This window comes from Cottoperca gobio, chromosome 24, assembly GCF_900634415.1.
Source record: "Cottoperca gobio chromosome 24, fCotGob3.1, whole genome shotgun sequence".
NCBI lineage: Eukaryota > Metazoa > Chordata > Actinopteri > Perciformes > Bovichtidae > Cottoperca > Cottoperca gobio.
Genome location: NC_041378.1, coordinates 6390962 through 6418708, shown reverse-complemented (window position 1 = coordinate 6418708; position 27747 = coordinate 6390962). Strand labels below are relative to the sequence as shown.

Sequence of the window (27747 nt, the reverse complement as noted above, 5' to 3'; positions counted from 1 at the left end):
CACTACATTTCAGACGTAATTGTTGTACATTTTGCTCCACTGCAATAATTCAACTGAAGTTAATTTGCAGATTAAGATGATAAATGTATAAAATAAAATGCCTTGTTCGAGATTAAACCTCACAAAGGTGTATTATGGCGTAAATGATCGCCTCTTCAACTACGACATTAAACAAATAGTTACACATTATTGCATCAGTTATAATATTACACTCCACATTGACAAGGGCCGTTCTCAATGACTACTTTCACTCCTGATACTTTACATATTGCCAATACTTCCTGCCTGTCTTTGTGTTTTGGTTTTTATCTACCTCATTTGTTTTTATGATGATGATCTGTCTGTCTGTCTATCTACTTCTGATGTAAAATTTGAGTGCTTTAACATTTGATGGAGTACTTATATATATTTTGGTATCGCTGCTTTTACCCAAGTAATGTATTTCACTACTTCTTCCACCAATGATAACTCAACAGTAGCTGTTAGTAGCCTGCTTTATGTTTTATTTAGTTAGAAAGACATATATCACTCTGTGTGATACTATGTGTAATAGGCCTACATACAACTTAACTGTCTATTGTATATAAACATGATGCACTCTTGCATAATAAAAAGGGAGGTACATCCTTGTTACATTTATTGCCACTTAATGCAGTTACATGTTGTCTTCTTTCTCCTCCACTTGTCTTCAGCGTACCGGTTCTCTAAAACTACACGGCGCACGCTGATTGGCTGAGGCGTAGCGTCGCAGCCAGTGGTCCAATCAGCGTGGGCCACGGTGAGCTTTTCCGATCTACTTTCCCTAAGAGAAGCAGCTGCAGCAATCTTGCAGTGTTGCTAACAGAGGAACCGGTCAGAGAGCAGCTATTAACCATGAGACCGTTTTTACTTGGTGAGTGACAACAGCAACAGCTTTTCTTTATTCTTACAAAATGTCATTTTTGTCTATGTGCTAATGTTAGCTGTACTTGACTGCGTTTTCGCTACTGTGGTTAGCTTGATTAGCTAAGTTAAGGTGCACAGAACAGTGCCAGGCCTGCGTTATCGTTGAATCAATGAATAAATATGCGTCAATTCCACTTGCTTTTACGTAATTATACATATAAACTGTGATTAAATAGGTTTAAAAAAAGGTTACTTTAGCTTCTTTGACTATTCTATTGAACACATTAGAGCACACATTGTTGAACCTTCTTGTGTCTTCTTCTCCTTCAGGAGTGCTGGGCTGCTCCCTAGTCCTGTCTGCCCAAGCCTTTTACTCAGCTAGTGATGATGTTGTTGAGCTCACCCCCTCCAACTTCAACAGGGAGGTGATCCAGAGTGACAGTCTGTGGCTGGTGGAGTTTTACGCTCCCTGGTGAGTACATATAACTTTGGTGGCCATTATTCAGTGGCAACAAGTGTCATCAGATCAACCAAGTATGTGTGATATGTGTGAGTCATCTGTTTGTTATTGCTCCTCCTCACAGAAACATTAACCTTATTATCTGAAAGGACTGTGGAGAGATGTATGCAGAGCTGCTAGTTCTTTGTAGGCTTAAATTGTAATTACACAGTTGTAGTAGAGCAATGCATAAGTATTTCAAAATGCAGGATATAAGAATATACGATATCAAATAAGTTTCAGCATAGATGCAGGTAGCCTATATGCATGCACACACAACAAATTAATATCTAAATTTAAACCGAAAAAGTTGCCAGATTTTCATTGGATTTTGGAGAAGCATGTGACCTGAGGAATCTGCCAGGTCAATAAATGTGAAGCATGTCCGATTTTTATTCAGAGGGCAGACCATTAAGTGCTTTATATACCAGGAGCGAAGCCAATTCTTTAGTAAAGAAAGTAGCATGCTAAATATTTACAGCATGTGTTAATATTCAGTCATTTGGTTCGGTGATTTAATTTGAGTGACTCATACGTGTGATGTATTTTGACATTAATACAATTAAAGTACTTCTGGACTTTCTTTCTCATTTGCACATATTTTTAACTCCTTTGGTGTTTCTATTGTAAAACTTTATTACTATCAATAAGACACTTAAGTCTTTTGTTACTAACCATCAATTAAATCTTTTATTCACCTCCCTAACCGCTCCTGTTCATCACTACAGGTGTGGCCACTGTCAACATCTAACTGCTGATTGGAAGAAGGCGGCCACTGCCCTCAAGGTAAACAAAACGCCTCTTGTCATCTCGCCAAAGACTGACGTGTACTGGTCCTATCAGGGATAGCTATACAAAATCAAATCGCAGAATAGTTTTGAATGAATACTGCAATATAACAATCAGATTAGACGTGTGCTCGCAAGATATTTGCAGCCATAAGAAATAATTATCCGGTAGATGTAATAACCAAGCAAGTACTCCAGAGGCATTTATTGTTAATTTCACTCGGCTAAAAACAAAAAAAATAGGACACAGGACCAGAAGGACTACACTGAAGCTATATCACGATTACAAGCTCACAGCTTTGTTCCACCTACAAGTTTTGTAGAAGATTCAAGAGTGAGAATCACAGCACACGCAGGCGTGAGACGTGGGCAGATATGGGACTGTAGTCAAATATTAGTGAGTCTTCTTTATTCTCTGGAACTATTTTAATATTATTCATTGTTTATTTCATGGAATGTGCTTTTCCGCACATAGTTATCACCTCTAATATTATTCATCTAAACAATATTGTTTGTGTGGACGTAATCCTGCATACATAAATAATTGTTGCGATTGTTCATTGACTTGCAAATTTGTGAAACAGAAAAAAAGATGTTCCACGAAGAAAGTAAATAACAGGCTGTAATTAAAAGATGAAAAACTGCACACTACAACCTGTTTTTTGTTCTGAAATCCTTCAGGGTATCGTCAAGGTTGGTGCTGTCGACGCAGACCAGCACAAGTCACTAGGAAGCCAGTATGGCGTCAGAGGTTTCCCCACCATCAAGATCTTTGGTGCCAATAAGAACAAGCCAGAGGACTACCAAGGTACGGACAAAACCACAGCAACAAACAAACGGCTTCTGTTGCTGAATACGCTGCATCATTGGACATCTTAAATGCTGTTCTAACAATGTAAATCTTTGGACACTTTCTGACTGTTGTTGTTGTGAGGAAGACTTTTAGGTTCTATAAGTAGTTTCTGGTTGCACCTTCAGGTGGACGCAGTGGCCAAGCCATCGTGGACGGAGCCATGAAGTCTTTGAACGCTCTGGTGAAAGAAAGACTGAGCGGCAAGTCTGGTGGCTCCAGCTACAACAAACAGGTAAGATCCAGCAGGGAACCTGCGCAGTTAATTTTGTTGCAGACAGGTTTTTTTTAATTGGAAAGATCAAACACTTCAGTGAACATTGCTAAGTGACACCCCAACTGCCTTCCAGCAGAGTGGTGGTGGCGGCGGCCGTAAGGAGGATGTGGTCGAGCTCACTGATGACAACTTTGACAAGCTGGTGCTGGAGGGTGATGAGATGTGGCTGGTGGAGTTCTTCGCCCCCTGGTGTGGACACTGTAAAAGGTCAGTTTGGTGCCTCACACACACACATAAAGAGGCGAGATATCCGTCTGTGAGATTTCTGCCGCCTCAATACAACAAAGAATGTTTTTGTTTGTGCTGCTAAACAGTGCCGTTTGAAAGACTAAACTGTTTCTTTCTGGATAGAATGTCCCAGTAAATCTGGAATAGATTATTTAAGTATTTTCTCGTCTGTTTTTGTTTTCTTAACCATCGCTCTCTTCTGTTGTCCACAGCCTGGAGCCTGAGTGGGCGGCTGCAGCCTCAGCTGTGATGGAACAGACCAAGGGCAAAGTTCGCCTCGGAGCTCTGGATGCTACTGTACACCAGGCTGTGTCCGGCCGCTACGGGGTGAGTAAGAACGGATAAGTTAGTGTCGTGCATTGGTGCAAAATTCAGATACAAAATACTGTACTAGTAAATGCAAAAGAAAGGTGAGAACTTCCTCCGCTCACTGCACAATAGGATACAAAAAATGTGGGCCACAGCTGCGTATTACGCTTTTAACCATCGTTTAAGTTGAACTAATTTTAAATTAGAACAAAGCCATGAAACTATATTAGGACGGATTTAATGACTATGTTCTGACTTACTCCATACTGAGGAAAACGTCAAATCTTTATTCATCATCATTCATCGCAACATCTTATTATTATTATTATTATTATTATTATTATTATTATTATTATTATTATTATATAGAATAATCAAAAGGATATCTTTCCAATACTGAATCTCTAATTGCATATCAATATGCAACTGAATCACAGACCATTATTAGCAGAACTGAAACAATATATATGTTTTGTGTGTGTAGGTCCGTGGATTCCCCACTATCAAGGTCTTCCGTAAAGGCGAGGAGCCCGAAGACTATCAGGGAGGTCGCACCCGTGGTGACATCATCGCGAGGGCTCTGGATATGTTCTCTGACCACGCTGCTCCTCCTGAACTGCTGGAGGTCAGTACACTTGAGTATTTGCATCAGACATTTATGTATGAAAGTTTTTAGTGCTGAAGATGATGATAAATCTCAAACCACAAGATTTTTTTTATATATATATATATATATATATATATATATATATATATATATATATATATATATAATTTTTTTTTTTTATGTATTACGTTGCTGAACACAATGGTGATTCAATTTATAGTCCGTTTGATAAAAATGTGACAGCTCCCCCATCAGACTACACAAACCAAAGGAAATTCAGATTAAATCCTAATATCTGAAAAGCTGCACAATAACACACTTGTTACTAAAATTAGACACATAGATCATATTTGTCTGTATATGTAATTATGTGAATTCACAAAACATAAAATCTGTGTGTATGTTTGTCCCTCAGCTCCTCAATGAAGACACATTGAAGAAGACCTGTGAGGACAGTCAGTTGTGTGTGATTGGTGTCCTGCCTCACATCCTGGACACAGGTGAGACCAGAAACGTAACCGTAAAGAATTCATCTCGAAGAGTTTCATTTTATTAAATGTCTGTATCTTCAAATGAGGCAACACAACGGGTTGACTGCAGACGATGATGCTTCAAAAACAAGTGAAAGTGAGATCCAAAAAAATACACCTGCAATTACCACGTATCGCCACAGTTGCCGCCAAAGAACGCAACAGAGGTCTTTGAGATTGTAACTCTAAAGAACACTTAATATAAAACATTTTGATATCTTTAAGATGGTTATACTTCACTTTAAAATGTATGTTTTGTTTTGAGAAGCTCATACCGTTTAAATTGATGCACCGTATAATTTGTGTGGGGACATTTCTCGCACCAAAGATAAATGCATTAATATATAATTCTTGAATCACTCACCATCCACTGTATTTGTATCTCCACAGGTGCGGCAGGTAGAAACGGCTACCTGGGGGTGATGATGAAGATGGCTGAGAAGTACAAGAAGAAGAATTGGGGGTAAGGATGAGAGACCAGTCATGGATTATTATACAAAAGACTAATTACGACGGTGACTAATAGTCTGCTCTCCGTCTGTCAGCTGGCTGTGGACTGAGGCTGGAGTTCAGATGGAGCTGGAGGCCTCTCTGGGTATTGGTGGATTTGGCTACCCTGCCATGGCCGCCATCAACGCACGCAAGATGAAATTTGCTCTGCTCAGGGGCTCCTTCAGTGAGACTGGCATTCATGAGTTCCTCAGGTAGGTTTAAATCACCATTTCAAGAATCAAAATCAAATTACACTTCAGAGAAAGCTGAATGATGTTGTTTGTCTTCTCTTCAGGGAGCTTTCTGTGGGCCGTGGCTCAACTGCCACATTGGGAAGTGGGACAATGCCCAAGATTCACACTGCTGAACCCTGGGACGGGAAAGACGGACAGGTGAGTGGGAGCATCACAGTGCTCTCCTTACGGTCAGACATTTAAATACTGATGATAACAGGTTCAGTGCTTTCAACTAAACAGTGTTAAGCTGAGCAGTACGTTTTTATTCATTTTATACATTACCAGACAAAACCCAGCTCAAGTTCTACGGATCACTCTTGACGTTTATTTCAAACAAGATGACCTCATTGTCCACAATGTTGACAAAAAGAGGAAAAAGAAAGCACTTTGTGCAATGAGTGTAAAGCAGTTGCAGACGTGATAAAAAAGTAATTGTAGGCTACGGTATGTCATAAAAGAATGCCATAAAATAAATGCGACAGTATTGTATGCCATAAAAAAGAAAAGTAATAATATAGTATGCCAAAAAGTCATTATAATGTCATAAAACAAAGTCATAGAATAGTATAATGCAATAAAAGGTCAGTGTTTAAATTCTGCCTGTTCTGCAGCAAAGCTCAGTTTTATTTCTATCCTAGCACAATCTCAGTCAAGACGGCCGACCAACATTTATCCAACCGACAGCCGGATCGTTGATGGTTCGGGAAATGAATCAGATGTACACCCCGCTTACTAAACATGCAACGACAACAGATCTGGCAGAAATTTGGCCCGGGTTGTAGAATTAGTCAGGGGCGACCAATTTGGGGTTAAAAATGGGGTTTAATGTGTACTGCGTCTGCTCGACTTAATACAATGAACCTCTGCCGGCTCCTTGCTGCAATCATGCACACAGAAGCATATATCAAGAAACACGGTTCTGTGATATGGAAGTGCAACCAAACAGTCATGCAAAAATATAGTTATTTTTTATTTATTAAAGCTTCACACATTTGGCATTTGTAATTTTATAAATGAATGCCGTGAACGTTTTAATGCTCATCCCCAACTTTGCTAACTTTTTTTTGCAGCTTCCTGTGGAGGAGGACTACGATCTCAGCGACGTGGACCTGGATGATGACTTTGATAAAGATGAGTTATGAGCCCAAACGGGGCAGAATCTGATCCAGGCTGGCTAGTTGGATCTGGTCTGGTCCTGGGCGACCCACCTCCCCTCTCCTGTGGACGAATGGGAGGCCCGGTCGCCCAGTTACTGAAATATTTCAGAAAAACACAGACACCTGCAGTTTCTCACATCTTTGTCAATCACACGTGTACGGGAGGGGGGGGGGGGGCAGGGGAGACGTGTGTCGTGTCCCTGGAGTGAACTCTGCGTCACATACCTGCTGAACGTTGCCTATTTATACGGCCGACGTCAGCTGAGGACAGGAGGGAGGAGGTTCTGAATGTGGCATTTCAGTCGTTCATTCAAGTCCATTTCAAACATTGTTCCCCTCTCTCCTCTCCGGCCACGCTCAAGAACCTATTTTTAAATGTGGACTTGTCAAAGTAACACTTCAATGTCCAACCTAATGTGACTATATATATTTTTTGTGTCTTTATAAACCAGTAAGTGAGCATCTTGTTGGATTTGCATCATGTCTTTCCAGGACAAGGGGATTCTGTGGGACTTGTGTAGATTTTTCTTACACGACTTTATTTCATTGTGTGAAAACAATTTTTTTGTTACAAAAATAAAAAGGAATTAAAAACAATCACAGCCTCCTTATTCACGTAAACTGTTACAATATCAGAAAACTCATATCACCGAGCGCATGCAATACCAAAGGCTTATAGGGTTTGTTCAGAAGAGCAACTTGTTAAGTTATAGTCCTGAACAACAATGAGCCACTTTTTCAACACTGTTAAAGTTGAAATTATAAGTGATTTAATTAGTTTCTTCTTGGTGTAACATAATGGAATTCATAATACTTGAGAGCATATAATCAAGACAGTATAAATATATGATATGGCACTTCACTTATGGAGAACAGGTAAAAACCATTTCAAGGCAAGAGAGCTTTGGAAAAGCGTATACACAAAATACCTCGACTGAAAGCACGTCCGTCCACAGAGAAAGGAGCCACATTGACAAGAGAAGTATTCATTAATGTAAACAATAAGACAAGGAGTGTTTATAAAATAAAAAGGATTGTCTGGTGAGGGCGTTGTGATGACCAACTGATGGATGTGGGTTTGTGATTGTGTTTTAGAGAGCGTGTGTCTGTTATTGTCTCTGTCCTCCTCAGAACTGACGGGAGGCTCCCTGATCCGACTGCAGCAGTCTGACAATGGACGGGTCACTCTTGGCACCTTTAATGAACTCCTCCAAAGACAATCTACCTGTGAAGCAGACACCACAAAAAACATTCAGTCACCTGCAGTCGAGCATGTGTTGATGGGCGGATGAGTCATGCAGCAACCACCGACTAAAACCAGCAGAAAAGCTTCTGATGGTTCTTTTGAGCTTCTGTGCCTATAATATATTCACTGCTGCCCCAGATAACAGAGCAGGAAAAGTACACACCATCTTTTAAATAAATTATAATGAACTTGCATTGAGTTTGATGACATTCATTGCTGTCAATCAAATCAACCAGCTGTTGTGCTATTTTCATGTACTTCAGGAAACCTTGAGGTGCACTGATTAAAAGCATTGATTTTATAAAAAAGTAGGAATAGGAAAAATTACAATTTTGGTGTTGTATTTTATGTATTAATATGACTGATGCCAAAACAGTATATTGTTTTTAAGATTATGAACATTTTTATTACGTAATTTCTAAAGAAAATAATTCCTTTTACATTTGTATTATTAATTGATACTAGCTACATACAAGGTGTATGCGATAACTCAATAAATATGAATGAAATTAATTACAATTAATCAAAATAAATCTATAATATTAAATAAAATATTTGAATATCCAAATATTTAAATCTAATTTATTTCTAAATATTGACATTGCGTGGGTTTTGGGGATACAGATTCTTTGGCAACGACATATTTAAAATGACATATTAATATCTGCAAAACCCTGCAAAAGTATTTAAAATGATGAAATGGTTTAACTAATGACATATTTGTACGTTGATATCATTTAGCCATCCCTGACAGAATGCATCCTTGCACTATTTGTAGTATTTTTAACCAATGTGTCTTACCAACCAATAAACGTGACAATGCTGGGAGTAAATGTTGCATCATTTGTTTAAGTTTTGATTAATCTACCGCAAAAGAAAAAAAATGCAAATGTACACCATCATTTGATTACGATAACTACCACTTCCTGTCACACAGCATCTGAATAAATGCATTTGAAACTGCAGCCGTAGCCGGAGGCCTGATCTGCTGATCTTACAAAACTTGAGACGCACAGTTTGACCTCCAGACTTTCCGAACGTCCTGTTTCAAAACACGCTGAGCTGCTCAATGTCCTGAATAGCTCTAAATATCTTACAGAGACGTGACATGTCAAAAACAGCCAGAACGGTAAGAGTTGGGAAATGCTTAAGAACACATCATATGGCTGTAGCATCACCTTTTCACACTAAATGTCAAAGCACTGACGTGGAGGTGGCTCAGCAGGATGAGATACAAAAGACTGTTAATTATCTGGTGAGTCATGTTATATCACGTTGTGATATGACATCCTATTTCTCTGTCTGTCTCTTTCTCTCCCTGTCGTCCATCTTTCGTATTTCCTGTTATTTTCCTGCTCTGCTCTGTGGTGGTAATTGTATAATGTCAAAGACAAAATGTAGGACTTGATAAGCTTTCTTCTCTTTCTACTCTTTTTCATTAAATAATAAATCATGTTGTATATTGAGTTTGTCTGGTATTTATGTTTCGTTTTTTACATACTGTATATATATATATATATATATATATATATATATATATATATATATATATATATATATATATATATATATATAAAACATTTGTTTTGTTCTAAATAAAAATCTAAATCATATACTTATTCTTTGATGATATGTCTATGTTTGGTAACGTGTTACTTTAAGTCCCCCTTATTTAACTTTTATAAGCAGTATACAAACATTTAATAAATAATGTGGTTGTATGCTGATATAAAATATTTAATTAATGTACACAGATTTGTAAGCACTTATTTTCATATTATTACAACCAATTTACTCTGTTGTCTTTCATTATCTGCTCAAACACCAGCCTCCATTCGGAATGGGTGTTATAGTTGTTTCCACTAACTGCTTGTTACAACTACATCAATTATTAAAGCTTATATATAGCTGTTTATATCCTGTGAGAAGAATTAAGAGGCCACTTTTATTTAGGACTCCCACTTGCTTTCACTACTGGTAGTGACTGAGCGAGGATGATATCCCCTCAACAAAAGCATAAGCACATAAAAAATACAACAGCAGTCTTACCATCATTGTCAATGTCCATCTGTCTGAAGATCTTATCTGTCCTTTTCTCTGGGGTTGATTCATCCTCAGGCATCTTCATCACTGATGATACCATCTTGTAAATTGCCTACAAAGAAGGGTGAGAACGACTGCTTTTCTGCGCATATTCATTTTTTTTTGGTTTGTCTTTGTGAAGCTTTTAAGGCAATAAAGATGACAAATGACTGCTCCCTGCTGACACGTGTTACATCTTCTGTCTGAATGCTTTGACCTGTTTTCTGTTGCTACCTGGTAATGACGGTGCTCTGGCAACCGAAGCTCATCGTGCTGTTGCGCTCGCAATAAGTCACTCCGAGCATGTGTCGGGTGCGTCTATTTGTATTTTCTACAACTCGTGTCTGTGATGTGAAAGAGGTTTTGCTGAAAAGCGGAAAGCATCCACCATTAACAAAAGCGCTGATGCTTTTGACGTTTTTTCCCTCTTTTTTTCACATTCATTTGTATCCACACACACAACGTACTGAGCCAATATTGATATGGCCCTGCAGGCTGCTCAGCTCTCCATATTGGAAGAGTAAATATAGCCACAGTGATAAGAAAAAACAGAAAGGGCAGCCTGCATCCATGACGTGAGAGGAAATTATCTTACGGATGGACCGTCACTAGACAGAAAGCTAAAGCGTTGAAACGATCGGTGGATTAATCCTAATGGCCAATTATTCTGATAGTTGATCAATTGTTTCAGCAATTTATCAAGCAAAGATATCAAAAAGTCCGCAGTTCCAGCTGCTGAGATGTGACGATTTGCTGCTTTTTATTATTATTATGGGATGAAAAAATTAATATCTTTAGGTTTTGGACTGTTGGTCGAACAAAACAAAACACTTAAAGTTGTCAATTTGGGAGAAAATTGTCTTTTCACTATTTTCTGACATTTTATAGACCACACAATTAATCAATTAATCTAAACAATAAACATCTGATTCCTAGATGAAAGTAATAGTTTAAAATCTGTTGTGCTAGTAATACATTTTTACAATTGCAGTCTTTAGTTTTGAATAAATTTATGATATATATAGATGTCTTAAAATGTGCTAATAAGCAGATTCTTCCTCCATCAGAAGTAAAATTCAGATTACATTCCTACAATTCGATGAATCATTGTATATTATCAGCTACACTTTAACGTCCTGAGACAGATGTACTACTGGAACCTCATCAAGTCACATTTACATCTCAGAAGATGCAGAATAAGGCTGATCCATAAACATCAATGAAACATACAGTATGTCCTCACCTGAACTATCTCCAGCATCTCTGCCCGGCTGATGTACCCATTCCCATCCAGGTCGTACATGCTGAAGGCCCAGCGCAGCTTCTGCTCCAACCCACCGCGCGACGTCACGCTCAAGGCGATGATGAACTCCCTGAAGTCGATGGTGGCATCGCCGTTGGTGTCAAAGGTGCGGAAGACGTGCTCAGCGAACTTTGAGGCGTCTCCGTAGGGGAAAAAGTTGGCATAGATCTTCTTGAACTCCTCCACAGTCAGGTGGCCGGTGGGACAGTCCTTGAGGAAGCCGCGGTACCACTCCTGGAGCTCGTGGTCGGTGAACTCTGTGTTTTCTCTCAGGTCGTTCAGTACCTCGGGCCGCAGCTTGCTGTTCTGTTTCCCCATGACACAGCAGACTCAGGCAGGCAGGCAGGCAGGCAGGCGGATAGCTAGGCTGGTGTTTCTACCTTCTCCTTTCACTTCTCCACTCGACCCGTGCTTTTACTCTCCTCGACGCCGTCTGTTCAGCTTCCCCTGGTCCTGCAGGAGACCAACAACGCTCATTAATATCCTCGTGTGAATATCATAAATTATTCATTGGTTTAATAATTCCTCACAGCTTGCAGCGGTGTTTTATCATAAAACATGTGCTGATGATGCTTCTCAGGCAGCCAAGCTGAGGGACAAGTCTGGACAGTTGAGACAATGTCAACACACAGAAGAAAGATTGAGATAAGACTACAACTCAGATGTGATGAGGTTACAATATGCGTGTCTATGTGTGTGTGTGGTGGCCGTGTCTCCTGGGAATACACTTTTAATTATCTGGCACGGTGATATTTAATCGACCCTTAACTGCATAGTGGAAGTGGTGCAAGTGTCTTGGGGCATTGTAATTCTCAATTAATCCACTTTACAAAAGGTCAGGCTGATACTGACTGTTGTAACTGAGAAGGCCAGACATTCACCTCAACAGTAATCCTCACCTTTATGTGAAAACCAATATTGTAATTGATTTTCAGCAGGTTGAGTTCATACACTGATTAAAGAAGGACAAATAATGTTTAAAAAAAAAATACCAATGGAAACAAGGCCGCTGTAGCATTTGACCACCTGGGCCTATTCACCTCTGGTTTCTGTCTAAATTCGTTTCCATGGTTATATTCTGCAAAATCGGTTTATTCATGTATGCAGGTGTATTGATGATTGAGGGTATGAGGATGCATAACAACAACACATCCAGGATAAAGCCACAACTGCATAATAAGTATGAGATGGGACACTCTGTGCATGCAACCCACTGATGAAGCAGAGGCAAACATGGGTGTGTTAGTAAGAAAAAAGTTTTTTTTGTTAACAACAGAGTGGTGGGGGCAGATGTTTTTTTTTTTTTTAAATAGGAGGAGGAAATATCAGTTTCATGGTCAGAATGTAAAAAAAAATATTAAAAAAGTACAACATTAAAAGACATTTGCCAAAAAACCTGAGCTAATCTTTTAAAACAAATCTGGTAAAGTGTGTGGGAGGGACAGAAAAAGAGATGTGCGGGGGCAGGGAGGAAGAAAGAATGGAAAAAGAATGACACATAGAAAGAAAAACTATTTCCAGCTAATACCAGTGGTTCAATTACATAATAATCTTTCTGAATAACACCTCCACTGTTCTATGTCACGTATAATGTTTTTATGGAAGAGAGCGATGTATTATCCCCATGTTCTCGCTCTTTCAATTATTGAAATCCCATTGCTCCTGTGTTATTGGCACTAGAACGATTTTATCTGGCGTAGAACAAATGAGAGCAGTGTGAATTTGAATGATGTCTTTTCTACACAAGGACGCCCTCATTTCTCATAATTGTCACACGGGTGTAATTTCCTGCAATTTTTATGAATCAAAGTCACAAAGTAACATGAGAGGCAGGCAGGTTTGGGGAACAGTCAGTGACATGAACTCTTAACAATGTCACTCGGGCTTATGGATGGAAACGAAATCAATGAAACCTGATGCGTCACACATTAACACAGTTTATCTCTTACCCCAGTTTTCTTATTTGTGCGCTTTCAATTATAAAATCAGCAATTCGGCAAAAAAGGACACAGAAATAAAAGGTTCCATAAAGGTTGGAAATGCTAAAATATCATAGCCCAAATGAATGACGCCAAACATGTTTTCAGTATAGTGGGTAGGAAAATTGAATTTAAATACAGATTGCTTAATTTTTTGTTGGTTTGAAGCTTAAATAACTGTGTATACTAAACTAAATGCTAACATCTCACTAACCCAAACCCTTCGCTACAAATGTTTGTTCCAATCCATCGAGTAGATATTGAAATATTTTACTTGAGAAGTTAAAAACTTTGACCTGCTGGTGGTGCGATGGGAAAATACGGGGATCACCAAAGTCATGAGGATTCATCTTCAGCACAATGCTAGTATGGCTAAAAAAGATATCTTATACAAATGATATTGTCTTAACAGAGCCTTCCATTGCATTTTTTAAATACACACTATAATATCATAGGACTTTGTGGTGCCTCAACCAACTTTGTAGCAAGCTTAACGTTACAGTGCAGGAGGGACCAACTCCAACTAGAATAAATGTGATGCTCAAAGAATATAACTTCATTGTCTGCTGACTACGTATTAAAAGGACTATGGTATAAATTATACACTGCCCTGCAGGCCGGACCAAATTCCTTCCACTCTAACATAAAACAGGATGAGGAAGCAGCAGCATCTCCTCAGCTCTGGGTCACATGGACCTTTCCAGGACAGTGAGCAGTCTGAGCTGGAGCAGACAGAAATATGGGCGTTGCTATTTATTCACTCAAACACACAAAACCACATGAAACCCAGAAGAATCCAGGCTGGAAGACTGAAAAGTGTAGCCAGCATATTTCAAGGACCTCTGCTGCTAAATTAAGAATTTGCTTCCAAGAGTAGACGGTTGTAATTTGGGGCGAAAATAGCAACAACTAAAAAAAGTTTGTACTCTTGTAAAGACAATGTTGCAGTTTTACAGTTTCTTCTGGTCTCTGAAATATGCTCATTAAAAACGAAACTAAAATCCCACAAATTAAATATGCGTTTCAATTAAGGCGTATTCCATTTTATTTTACTCACTCATGTCCTAGAATAAAAAAGATAGAAAGTAGGACAAAGCTGCGACACTGATCACGCAAAAACAGTTACTTTATAACTGTTGTTTTAACCACTTCTATGAAATATTGCTGCAAGAAAACAGAAAACATATGATAGGAAATGAGCTGTATGTTGTTCCATTTGTGCTTATAAAATCTAAGTGATTCCTGTGTAAGCATACAGGCCTGCGTTTGAGACGTCACTGGATGTTTTATATGTTTTCACAGCTGGGAACTGGTAAAGTCCTTTTCTAAAAGTTGCTACTTGGTGTGCAGTGGAAAATGTTTTGAAATGTGGTCAGAAATAACTTCTAGATATTGGTCTGACATCTACACGACCTCCTTTGCAGAGAGAATGCCGCTCTCACTGCTCTGACTGCTAGAGATGCAGAATAAGTTATGGAATAAGCTGTCTGCGAGCGTTGTTTGATACACAACAGCCCCTCGAGATTGTCATTCCAGATTTAGTGTTTGCAATTACCCTCGATTACGCAGCAACGGTCTCTCTTCGTGTCCCCAACCCCCATAGCCATTCCTGCTCCGTATGGTCCACTTTTTCTAGTGGGTTCCCTTCGTAATGAGACTGGTTAACACAGGCTCCAGTGCAGCAAGCATCCCCCTCCCCAAGGCTACAGTGGAGATCTTGTAAACCCTTGACCAGGCCAGTTTCACTGCTGTTGGCCATTCTCAGGCCCTTCATTTCCTGGGTAATGGCTTGTCACAACAAAGAAAGCCTCCATTCTTTTCCTAGATGCTTCTTGTATTAGCAAAAAAAAGAAATCTCAAGGACAAGGAAAAGGAGAGATAAAGTGTTTAGCTACATAGCTGATGGAGCTCATTATGCTTCTGACAGTACATCAGTTAGTGGGAGTACGAAACGAAATCAACTGGTGTCAATGTTTACATTACATTACATTACAATACACCTTGTATTCTGGGAAATGTTGACACTTATCATCTGACATATACCAGACTAGGATATAAAAAAAGCGGGTTAATAGATCATGAAAATAAGTGTTAGTTGCAGCCCTAAAACAGAGTTGTTGTTTTTATCGGCTGGATCATTTCCAACCCCCCCCCCCCGCCCAAAAAAACTAAACGCCTCTACATTTCACAGAACATCTCTCATCCTCAACTCTGCATAAACACGACAAGAGAAAATAGTTTTCATGTCATGTCTGTTTTGTGAACGTAATGTAAATCAAACAAACTAATATGGCTCGGTGCACAGAAGGAAAGTAGCGTTACCATTTGAGTGGTGTGTGTAGCCTGCTGTGCAGTGGATGAGCAGAGCAGCACTGCAGCCTGGAGTTCTGTGTACTACTTGTAACTAAGACTGCATCAGGTGGGTGAGGCGTTAGTCCAGTGAAAGAGGAAGAAAAAAGAGAGAATTAGCTCTCAAGTCATTCTCGCTATCGGCGCTGCTTCGTAGCAGTCTCTTTGAACTTGAAAATCATGCAGTGGTTCACGATGAAGTCCCCTGACACACCAGTAGTCAAGGCAACAGGATAGTAGTCTAAGGCTTATGAGAGGGAGGCGGTGTAACTATCAATCCGGGGCAAACGCAGGGCAGGAGACACATTGAGAGAGAAAACAAGAAAAACAATTCTCTGTGTTGCATTTCAAATTTCAAATGTTTGCTGTTGTTTTAACGGTTTTAATGTAATACAGCATTCTTCTTATTTTTCTGTTTACGATCATCTGCTCAAAAGTTCACTGCTGCAAAATCATTTTTGTTTTGTTTTATTTTAGCAGTGAGGTTGTAAGAATGTTTCATCTTGGATAAACTCTTCACATGTTGGCTTCGGTCTTATTACTAAGAAGTATGAGACAAAATAAAATAAAAACAATAGTATGGAATAGTAGTTGAAATTAGTGGCCTGGCAAGCATAAATATGGAAAGACACAAAGTTTTGAGGGATGGATAGTCCCAGAGTAGTCAAAGGCGCTTGACACATCTGTGTTGATCAATACTTCTTCAAACCAAATATTTTTCTTAGGACTGGACAATACTCTCAATAAACTCAATATTATTATTTGTACACTTTCAGTAGAATCATATAGTAATTCTACAAACATCTGTCGTCCAAACAATTAATTTTTTACTCTCTTTTGCGAGAGAGACCTGAGAACAGATTACATAGACACTTCACAACGTGACAAACTCATTACCAAAAAGCAATCATCTCACACACACACACAGCTACACTATTAGTTAATAATTATATTAATAAGCTATTGAAGTATTTGTTTTAAACACATAAAGGTTTGCTCCAACAGTGGACCACAGATCATCGCTCTGTTAACAGTTGTATTTGATGTGGTTTTGCATATATTTGCCATACTGTTACATAAATACATATATCTTATTGATATAAGAAAATGTCCTTGTAAATACTGTAATGATTTCATATTGCCCAGCCCTACTTTGTCTTCAACTAAATATATACATACATATAAATTGTGTTTTAAGCTACTTATAAAACTTACATTTTTTTACAAGAGTATCTTTGAGTCAACAGCTGGATAATATTTTAAACAGTTTGAACACATCTGAAGTGGAGGTGAGATGTATGCTAGTCTTGTATGGGTGTAGCCCTTACAACAGCCTCCTCCGTCTTGAGGCATTGCCACAACAGACCAGGTTAGACTAAGCGAACACTGAATCAGACTGGACATTAAAGTAGCTTTAACCAGTATATTATTTCTTCACAAAGTCATGTAAACTTACCTGTTCTATGAGTTGTTTATGAGTCTTCCGGTTGAAAAGGCCACTTCGGTTAAACCCACTTTCCCACTTCACAGCCTAACGTTAACTTAACCGTTAACTTAACCGTTAATTTACAGTAGCCTAACCTAACACCTCCTCCTACTGATACAACTCTAACAACCAACACGAGAGGAATGAGTGAGTTTTACCACCGTCTGACACTTTCAGAGCGGAAAAAAAGGATACGAGGTTTGACCTGAATAGCCTAAATATTGTTTTAGGTTCGTATTTAGTCGTCCCTGCCTTCAGTTCCCCGTGTAGCGGCTTTATCATATAGTGGAAGATGTGGCACAGAGCTCGGTTTTCATCCGACTTTCCCAATTTTCAACTACAGGATTTTCTTTTCTCTTCGTATGCGATTAAACATACTTGATGAATGCCAAGGGAAGTGGACATAGTTTTAAATGATAAAGAATGAGTATGTGTGTCAAAAGTACATGTATTCATTATTTAAAAGGTATTTTATAATGATTTGCCAACTTGTTGTACCAAAGAAATCCCCCCGCACACTGAATGGATCCGTCCACACTCACCGCTTCCATCGTAGAAACAGTCGCAGCAGCGTCCTGTGGAAAATTATCACTGGAAACTATTATTAGCACAATATCTAAAATAAACGGTTCACATTGTATCAAAATCTTGATACTAGGAGAATTACTCAGCAACTGCACCAAACATACATTTTACAATGTATAACTCCATTTAAAACAGCTATTATATTAACATTTAGTTACAAGCAATTCTGAAATAAGCTACAGTAGCCTATATGTGGCATCCTATAAGCAAGGGTGTTACACTCCTATTATTAAGAAGTGACTCCCCAGAGAAATAAAGGGAAAGTGTTGCAGTAGCACATATGTTAATATCATATCTCCTTGGAATACATTCATTACAACCTACAACCATCAGCATCATGTGCTCTGAAAAATTAAAAAAACCAAACGTATTTATTCCCTCACAGGGCCCTCTAATGTTGTGGTACAAGCTACACTATGAAGTTATGGTATTACATAATGTATAAATTACATAATAATACAGTTATAACCTAATTTAATCTTTCCCCAGCATGACTTCTCTCTCAGCTCCTCTGAAGATGTAAACTCCTCCATCAGTACCTATGACAGTAGCCTCTCTTGTGTGGGCTAAAGTGACACTGCAGGCAGGGTGGTGTGTATGTCAGCATTTCAGTAAGTGGATAAATAATTAACTGTGTGTGTGTGTGTGTGTGTGTGTGTGTGTGTGTGTGTGTGTGTGTGTGTGTGTGTGTGTATTCCTGAAGCCTGACACCTGTTTCTATAAGCACATGGATTGTTTATCTCTACCTAAAAGTGACTACAATACAGACTAGGTGGGGGGTTCGAGGCAGTGATAAAGTAGTCTGAGGTTTCTTTTGTTGCTATTGCTAATTTGTAACTTAACACTGTCTGAAGCCTGTCGTTGCTGGAGTAATGCGACCAAAAAACATTTTTGAGAGACAATTTGCCACATAAAAATATAGAAAAAGCTTATTGTGTAGCTTTTTGAAAGTTATAAAACACTATATTAAGGCCAATACAAGTTTGACCCAAAAAAAAAAGCTGAGTCAAGTATGCAATTAATAGCTTTAGCTCAAGAACATAAGTTACAGTTGAAATCTCCATAAATACCTAATAACTTGATTATATTACATGTTAATTTCCGACCATTATCACACCCACTGGCATGCATTTAACATGTTGGTTTAAATATTAAATTCTTGTAGGACTGAAAATGGTAAAAAAAAATGTAATATATATTGACACAAAACCATCTCCACGGCAACTGAAAAAATGTTGTAAACTAATAAGTGGACCTTTTTATATATATTATTTTTAACCTTAAATGTTTAGGCAATTACTTTGTTCCTCCAAAAGAGGCACTGTTGTACAATCTATTTAAACCAGAAATGTGCAGAAATAATGGATAGTGGACCAATTAAATTAAACTACACATATGTTGAATCCAATAGTATGTCTTATGTTACAAATCAGCTGAACATGCTGTTACTTTTTTATTTTTTACATCATATACATTTGAAGTTTATCAAGTTGATCCTCGAATCCAGGAAAAATGTTAAAATGGAGTGAGCAAGGATTCAATGTATTAAATCTTGCTCAAAGACACTACTTTAGGACATAATAACTGGTGATGAGATTGAACATGTAGCTATGTAGGAATTATGTATGGAGAGGGACAATTTCTGTGTTCTTCTGCAGAAACATTATGATCCACCAGAGGCCACTGACAGCCCTCCACCCTGCCAACACTGTAGTGTTGTTGGTCTGTCCTAAAGCTTGAGCTCAGTGGACTTTAATGCACAAATTAAGTGCCATGTTGTGTAATTTTTCCTTACTCTTTGTTTGGATAGGACTTTACATAATGATACTTATATGTTTCCACAAGAACACATATCAGACATGTTTATGCATACACAAACATATAAACATGTATTTCTTCCTCAAAGTAATCCTTGCAAAGTATTGGATTTGTTTTTGTTATAAACACAGCATAAAGCAATTTGATGCTGTATTTGCCACAGCATCAACCAAGTTTTGTTGTGAAATAAACATAAAAGAAACTCAGAACAGATCACCTTTTGCCGTTATGAAGATTGACCTCCACCCATTAACTGATGTTGTGCCAATATTCTTTTTTTTAATACAGTAAAATGAACCCCTTTTTATGAGTTCAGGAATTCCATATTCAACCCAAGATTGTATTAACATGTGAAAAGAATTCAGAAAAAAAACATTCACAATGGGACAGCAAGCCTTCAGAGTTCCTGATTTGAAAAGATTAGTTTACCTGAAGTTCAAGTCTAGACATGTTGCAAAATAAAGTAAAGGTTTCTCATTGTTGACCCTCTGTCCTTCCTCCACATATGAACATTTAATCTTTCACATGTTTAATGACAAACAGCCACTGCAGCTGTAAAAGCAGCACACACTCCTCAAATATTGATCTGCCTGTCCTTACATTAAACACAGAGAGGGGCAATGCTCCCCTCTATGGTCCTCTGTCAATATTTAGGGAACATGTGATATTGAAATCAAGGTTTAACGCAATTGAGGTATAATAAATGCCAATTTTCAATATGCTCGATTAAATTCACTTTATTTTTAAAGGATACCAGGTAGCCAGAAACACAACTCCAAATAAATGTTGCTTACTATCTGCTGGATGTGTAAATAGTCAACGGTATGCTAAGAAGTTTGCCATATCCATTTAAAAGGTGATAATAAGTCAATGGTATATTTGCAGCTTATTTCCGCTGCCCCTAAGTGTCCAAAAAATAAGTTGTTGCTGGTTTAAACGAAACATAATTATTGTTCATAAAGAAAGACTTATAAATTAACTCCACCATGTCTAATGTAAATACTGTAGTGACAGATTTAACTAGAGATATTTTGCGATGAGCTTTCGGTCAGGTGACAAGGAAGCACACCACCAGAGGGAGACTGAAAGCTGGCCTCAAGGAGGCAAAGCGGAGACATCTGGTGAGACTGGAGAGAGACTTCAACACAAACAAAACCAAAGATATTAAGCAGATGCAGAATATCACAGGCTACAAAAGAAGGAACGTCCCCATCACCAGATGAGCTTAACACCTCTTATGCTCATTTTGATCTCATTACATTACAGATCATTTAGCAGATGCTCTTATCCAGAGTGACTAACAGTGAACTAACTACAGGGACAGTCTCCCTGGAGCAACTCAGGGTTAAGTGCCTTGCTCAGGGGAACAATGGTGGCAACCCTGGTATTGAACTCACAGCTTTCTGGTGTTCTGTTTGGAATCCATACCACTAGGCCACTAGGCCATCAGACAACCCCCTCAACAAAGAGTCAGCTGTCGAGTCTGCTCCGTCACCAGAGGACCGGCCACTGTCACTATCCACAGCAAAGGTGAGAAGAATCCTTCTGATAGATAAGGAAGGGAAGATAAGTAAAGCTGCTGGGCCTGATAATATCCCTGGTCGTGTACTAAGAACATGTGCTAACCAGCTAACTGACGTCATTGCTGAGACTTTCAACATATCACTGTCACAGGAGATTGTTCACACCTGTTTCAATGTCCCTGGACCTAAAATGTCTTCAGTGTCTGGTCTAAAAGACTAGTGGCCTGTGATACCCTTGCTTTGAGAACCTGGTTCTCTAGCACATGAAAAACAACGACCCTCACCAGTTTGCCTACAGAGCCAACACATCAAGATAGGATGCAGTCTCCGCTGCCCTCCACTCAGCCCTCACACGTCTCGAAACTGATCTTTCAGTTCTTGGAAATCAGCATCAGAAACAACCTGACATGGTCATCACATTAGCTTTATTTCTTAAGGAAACTTAAGAAGGCAAAATTACCCAGCCAAGTTCTTGTTAACTTTTACAGAGGAGCAATAGAAAGAATCCTGACTGGAAACATTACAATCTGGCATGGGATGTGAATGGCCCAGGACAGAAGGGTACCCATTGGTACCAATCTACCGAGCATCAGTGATATTGGGGATAAAAGGTGCCTGTGAAGAGCCCAAGGGATATTAAGGGACAATACCAATCCCAAGCAAAGCCTGTTCACCTTGCTGCCATCTGGCAATAGATACAGAGGTATCTGCTGTCCTATCACCAGACTACAGAGCAGCTTCTTTCCTCAGGCTGTGAGACTCTTTAACTCATCCCACACACACACCACGACAAAAAAATATTTTTCTGCCTGTTTTATGTAACAAAATGGGACTATAGCTGCATTTTGTTGCACAACCCTGTGTTGTAAAATGACAATACATTATCCTTGTATCCTTGAAAACAATACCAGCAACATGCTGCTGATGAATGCAACACTGTTGCATGTATAACAAAAATTACAACGGTTTAGCATTAATGGCCATGTTTTAGCTTTGACCAATAGTCCGGCATAAATGGATCAATTGTAGCTTCGATTTGTGTTCTGATTATCTTCATTAACAGGTTTTCAGGTTTTCAATCAAAGAAATTTCCATCGCTGCTTTTAGGTTCCTTTTGACATGTGATATGTCAGTGGAGAAACTGTGCCATTTTTCCTTTTTGTGGCCTGAGGCTATCCATTTTTTTCCCAATAGATTCAGTCCCTTCTGTGCATTGCTTTTCAGTTACAAACTGATAGTCGCCAGCAGTCATCTTGATAATAATCTTGTTTGTTAATGACAATGACAGCAACATCCCAAAATCATTGATTCTAAACTTTTATTCATGTGCAGTTTTTTTGGACAAGATTCAAACAAGAGTACATGATAAAGTCTGCAGACAGTATAATCGTGTGGACATGTTGATATACTGATAAGTTACATGTGCTGTACAACCTGCAGCTTGCTTATCGTATTTACACTGCTTCACTTTTTATTGAACTGTGTTGATAGTGATAATGCTGAGTAGACCTTCCTTGAAGTTTCTAGATATAGATTGTAAATGGCTGCATGACTTAAACATGACTGACATTGTAATGGGACATTTTCAGGAATTAAAATGTTTAAATTATAATTATCATATAAAACCACTGTTGAAAAGTCTAAAAATTCAAATGTATTGCCAAAACAATGCATTTGTTTCCAAATACTTGATTCTTAAGTGTTACATTTTTAAAGAACTAAATGCAAAAAGATCCTCTGCACTTCAACACCTTTTCACTTATCATTGTGATGATAGTGGCAATACTAAGTAGACCTACCTATAAGTTATTACGACAAAAACAGTTATTTAAACCTTGGGCCCCTTTTGTGCCATTTTGATAACTAGATTCGTCAATAATCAAAACAATTGCTAATTGAAGAAGTATTGGCTCTAGGGATGGTAATGTCGGTCGTTTGGTCCACCTCTATCAAATGAATGCCCTGACTTTTACTTAAGTTCAAAGTTTATTTATTGTCATTCTCCAACACACGGTTGCACAATGAAATGCAGTTGTAGTCCCTATTCTACACAATATAGAAAAAAATATGTTTGAGTCATAATTTATCCACTCCACTGGATAAGAATGTGGAACAGCTCTAGAGGTCAAAGCTGGGCCAACCAAGCGCGTAGCTCTCCTCGCTTGCCCTCAGTGGCGATTGGTCCGGCTGGTCTAACTAATGGTCGGATGGTGAGTGATTGTCTCAAAGTTCTCTCTGGCGAAAAGACAATAAATTAAAACAAAATGTACTGAAATTCATGGGAGCTACAATCGCCATGTTATATACAATGATATACTGTATATTTAGTGCCACCAAGGGTTTACATTTCTACTTAGCACTTTGACTTTTGTTTACACAAATGAAAAGTGCGCCTATAAATACAATATATTATTATTATTATTACTTCAGGGAGAAATATTTGAACAACTATTGGATAGATTACCCTGAAACAGACATTCAAGGTCCCCAGACGACGTATCGTACTGACTTTGGTGATCCTCTGACTTTCCTCTTCACTTATTCAGTGAAATATACCAACTTCTATCTGGTGCATTGGAACCAAATTGTGTACAAATATTCATGGAACCCAGATATATCCTACTGACTTTAATTATCCCCTGAATTTTCCTCTAGAGTAGGGGTGGGGAACCTTTTTCCTATCAAGGGCCATTTCAATTTTTACAACATCCTTCGAGGGCTGTACTAATTATTGAACTTATAACCTCTGCACATTTTTCTTCAAGACGCAGCCCATTCATTTCACCTTTCTTTCATGCTGTGCAAAAAAGCAGCTTTTTTATCCATGTATCTTTCTGTTTTATCAGAAATCAGAAATCCTTTATTAGTCCCACCACGGGGAAATGTATCTTGTCACAGCAAAAGAACATATGAAGTAAAAAGGCAGTACACAATAATTAAATAGAATAAAAAAATAATATAAGTACCAAGAGGTTGATAGAAAATAAAGTGAATATTGCACATGGCAGTTATAATTGCACAGCAGTGGTGGAATAGTCTGATCTTGGTGTGGTGGTCTACCTCTCTATCTTTCCATGTTTTTAAGTTTCGCTCTGGAGAGAGCTGCTTGTTGGGCCAAACTTCGCCGAAGAGCGTTAACTTTATCCAAACACACTCGTCCTTTGAGCTCGTGCAGTTTGACATGTATCGTGCAGTACTGACGCTCGAGATTAGTCTTTTTCATTACCGCAAGCGCGTCCGCACAAACTAGACGCCTTTTACTTCCACAAAGAAATCATCTTTCGTCCATTTCTCCTGGAAAGTGCAACATTCCGCATCCACCTTTCTCTGTTTTACACTCGCCATGCTGCGTTTGTTGATATCAATGACAGTCTTGTTTAATATTGAACTTTGACATGACGTGACCACTTGTTGTGTTCAAGGACCCTGACCTTGCCAGGAAAAACAGATGCCTGTTTTATTCTATTGCTGTCTAGATTTTTTCTGTTTTTTTTCTAGGCCTCCGGGCCGTACACGGTCCCTGCTCTAGAGGTTGCCATTTTTGTTTTCCCCTGAAATATCTCAACAAATATTAGTTGGATTGCTGTGAAATGTTGTACATGAATTAGCGTAACTTTGGACCTTTCATCTTGTCAGATTGTCCAATTGGTTTATGACCAACTGCCTGCACTAATGACATTATAATTTGTGTTTAATGCTAATTAGCAAGTGGTGAATATTAAATAGATTATATTTGCTAAATTATACCTGCATGTTAGCATTGTCAGTGTGATCATGTTGGTCAGTGAGGTCTTCAGTCAGGTAGAACAAAGGTTAAATTGCCAATCAAAGTCCAATAACAATTTGTTTGTGTGTGTGTGTGTGTGTGTGTGTGTGTGTGTGTGTGTGTGTGTGTGTGTGTGTGTGTGTGTGTGTGTGTGCGTGTGTGTGTGTCTATTGGAATGGAGCCAAATGTCTAGTGTGCATAATGTACTCTATAGGCACAGTATACTGCATGTTCTGTACAGATGAAGTACAGTTTGTGTGTCCTGCAGTTGATAGGAAAGGGACTTTCAACTAGGATTATGGTTTAAATAATGTGTGTGTGTGTGTGTGTGTGTGTGTGTGTGTGTGTGTGTGTGTGTGTGTGTGTGTGTGTGTGTGTGTGTGTGTTTGTGTGTGTGTGTGTGTGTGTGTGTGTGTGTCTTCTGAACTCTTCTGAAAAACAGAATTCATTCACTGAACCGCCCCGTTTGAAAATGTAAAGTTTATGTTTGCATGCTATAAATATTTCATAACTGAGGAGATGCATTGACCTTTTTGTAATTTAAACACAACGCTCACTTTTAATATCTCAGCCTTAGGTGTGTATCTCCTCATCTATGTTATATTGACAAAATTAGCTATGCAAATGAATGCCCAGTGTGTACTCTATTCAGTGCTTTATTTTGTGATTTCATTACATACAATACTTTGGGGTACAAGGGGTGAAAATAATGACATAGATATCTGGGCAGCTTATCCCTGCGTGAAGAATTACCAAAGAGTTACATGTCGTAATATTTTTTTACTTAAATGCGGGAACCAGGTGGATTAAATGTCAATTCAATTAGAAAAGAATATATAGCATAATTTCTCTGACTTGTTGGTCCTGAGATTCTCTTAATGTATGCAAATAATGCAAAGACTTAAGGATTTCTGCACATGTGAGTCTTTGATCTTTCTTCATAGAATGGTTCTATCGGTGAAGTTTCATCAGGTTTGATCTAATGTGCAATCTTTCAGCTTCAGATAAAGCTGAAGAACAATATCACTTTGAGCAAACACGGTGGTTTATGATACCCTGTGCATGACTTCATTGTTCAATGTCTGGACTTTCAGCTTTTTTTTCAACCAGATTGACTAATACTGTAGGTCAGTAAACTGCAGTACAACATATTGCAAACTGTATTATGCAATTAACAGTGTTGCAGGTTAATGCATTTGTTTGTGCTAAAAATATATATATTGTATAATATACAGGACTGCATGCTAATTGTTTTTTGAAGGGCTAAAGATTTTTTTAGGTTTGCAAAAATAAGCAGTCAATGTGTAACCTTTACCCACTGGAATCATTTAGGCAATCTTGTTTAAAGTAGCAGCACTCAAAGCTTATGTGATGACAAAGCTGTTTTTTTTTGCAGATTTTGCGTTCTACTCAGCACAACAATCGATACTGAGGAGTTTGGAAATGTCACTAAGAATACAATAGATAACTACTGATTATACAAAGCGAATCATACAGCTGATGATATTTGCATTGCTGTATCTCTTTCACATTGTCATGTTTTAAAGTAATAGTAGGAAATTGATCATGCACCGACAGGAAGCTATATGTACTTTTCAGACTTCATTTGAACAACATCAATGGGAAATAATAAAGTTGAACAGTACTTAGAAAATAGAATCAGTGGACCTTTATGCCCAACGACTGATTAGGTAAGAGTGCCTACACTTGCCATGCTGCTGGACTGCATGTCCTTCACCTGTGATGTGGGTCACAGAGTTTAGAATCACTCTCATGGGCCTCAGCAGGTGGAAAACATTATGATGTGCCATTTCTTTTGCAGACATTTTTTTGATCAAAAGTGATGTGATCAGCTCACTGGGGCCTGGCATTTTTCTTCACCACATTCATTATTTTTCTTCAACTTCTTCTAGTTATACAGTATTTCTCATCTGCAGCCATTGCCAGATTTGATCAACTAATAGCTGTAAGTGGTTACAGATTACTACGACCTAACATTTCATGCTTAGTGAAGATGTAGTGAGTGATATAGTAATAAAACATTCCAAAAATCGGAGCTTTTTTCTACAGCATGTAGTGAATGATTCAAATATGAGTTCGCTAGCAACAATTTTTTCGTGTTCCCTCAAAGTTTCCTCTCACATTAGACCCTCTGAGATCATTGAGAGCATGGAGATGAATTGCTCAACTGCAATGAGGCTTGGCGGGATAAACCTTAGACTGTATTTGTTTCAGCAAAAAATATTGTTTTTAAATCCAATGTAAATCTACATTTATTTAAATATGTGAAAATCTGACATGATGGATTAAAGTTTCAACAAGGTGTCTAAAGAGGCTAAGCCCCCTTTGGACTCTATCTGTGTACATGTCTACCAATGCAAACACTATCAGTATCAGATGGAGAAAAAAAAAGTTTCTGATGGGGATATATTGCAACAGACCATTACACAACATTCAGTTGTGATCAATGTTCAAAAGAGAAAATATATTTTTCTCTGTTGCATGAAAAATAAAATAAAATACTTCCAATCCAAGGTTATTGCTGTTTGCTTATTTACTGCATGTGCTCTACATGCCACAAGCGAGACTGCAGTCCCAATTGAAACAACAAATCAAACTCCGCAATCAAAGTTCATTATCTAACCCATATTGAAGGTTTGCAACAGTTTACACTGTTTTCATTTTGGCTTGTGGCAGTGGAAGCAGAACAACAAGCAACTCTTTTACAAGGTACTATACTGTAAGTACTATA

General features: G+C 38.4%; 2 protein-coding genes across 3 annotated transcripts; one reads left to right on the top strand and one right to left on the bottom strand.

Moving 5' to 3' along the window:
• The first annotated feature begins 756 nt into the window (after window positions 1-756).
• Window positions 757-7455, top strand: pdia6 (protein disulfide isomerase family A, member 6). 2 transcript variants are annotated; one of them, XM_029462965.1, is made up of 13 exons: window positions 757-892; window positions 1216-1357; window positions 2113-2170; window positions 2854-2980; window positions 3151-3257; window positions 3376-3506; window positions 3740-3854; window positions 4321-4461; window positions 4859-4943; window positions 5364-5436; window positions 5519-5677; window positions 5761-5857; window positions 6772-6843. In XM_029462965.1, the coding sequence occupies exons 1-13, from the start codon at window positions 874-876 to the stop codon at window positions 6841-6843; spliced, it is 1326 nt and encodes a 441-aa protein (XP_029318825.1). In that variant the 5' UTR covers window positions 757-873. The 2 variants fall into 2 exon arrangements, with proteins under 2 accessions (XP_029318825.1, XP_029318824.1); XM_029462964.1 differs by having other exon boundaries at window positions 874-892; window positions 3373-3506; window positions 6772-7455.
• hpcal1 (hippocalcin-like 1) lies at window positions 7377-17593 on the bottom strand. Its single transcript, XM_029462966.1, has 4 exons — window positions 17274-17593; window positions 11430-11942; window positions 10154-10259; window positions 7377-8083 (listed from the first exon to the last, which is right to left on the bottom strand). The coding sequence occupies exons 2-4, from the start codon at window positions 11805-11807 to the stop codon at window positions 7986-7988; spliced, it is 582 nt and encodes a 193-aa protein (XP_029318826.1). The 5' UTR covers window positions 11808-11942; window positions 17274-17593; the 3' UTR covers window positions 7377-7985.
• Window positions 17594-27747: the final 10154 nt, after the last annotated feature.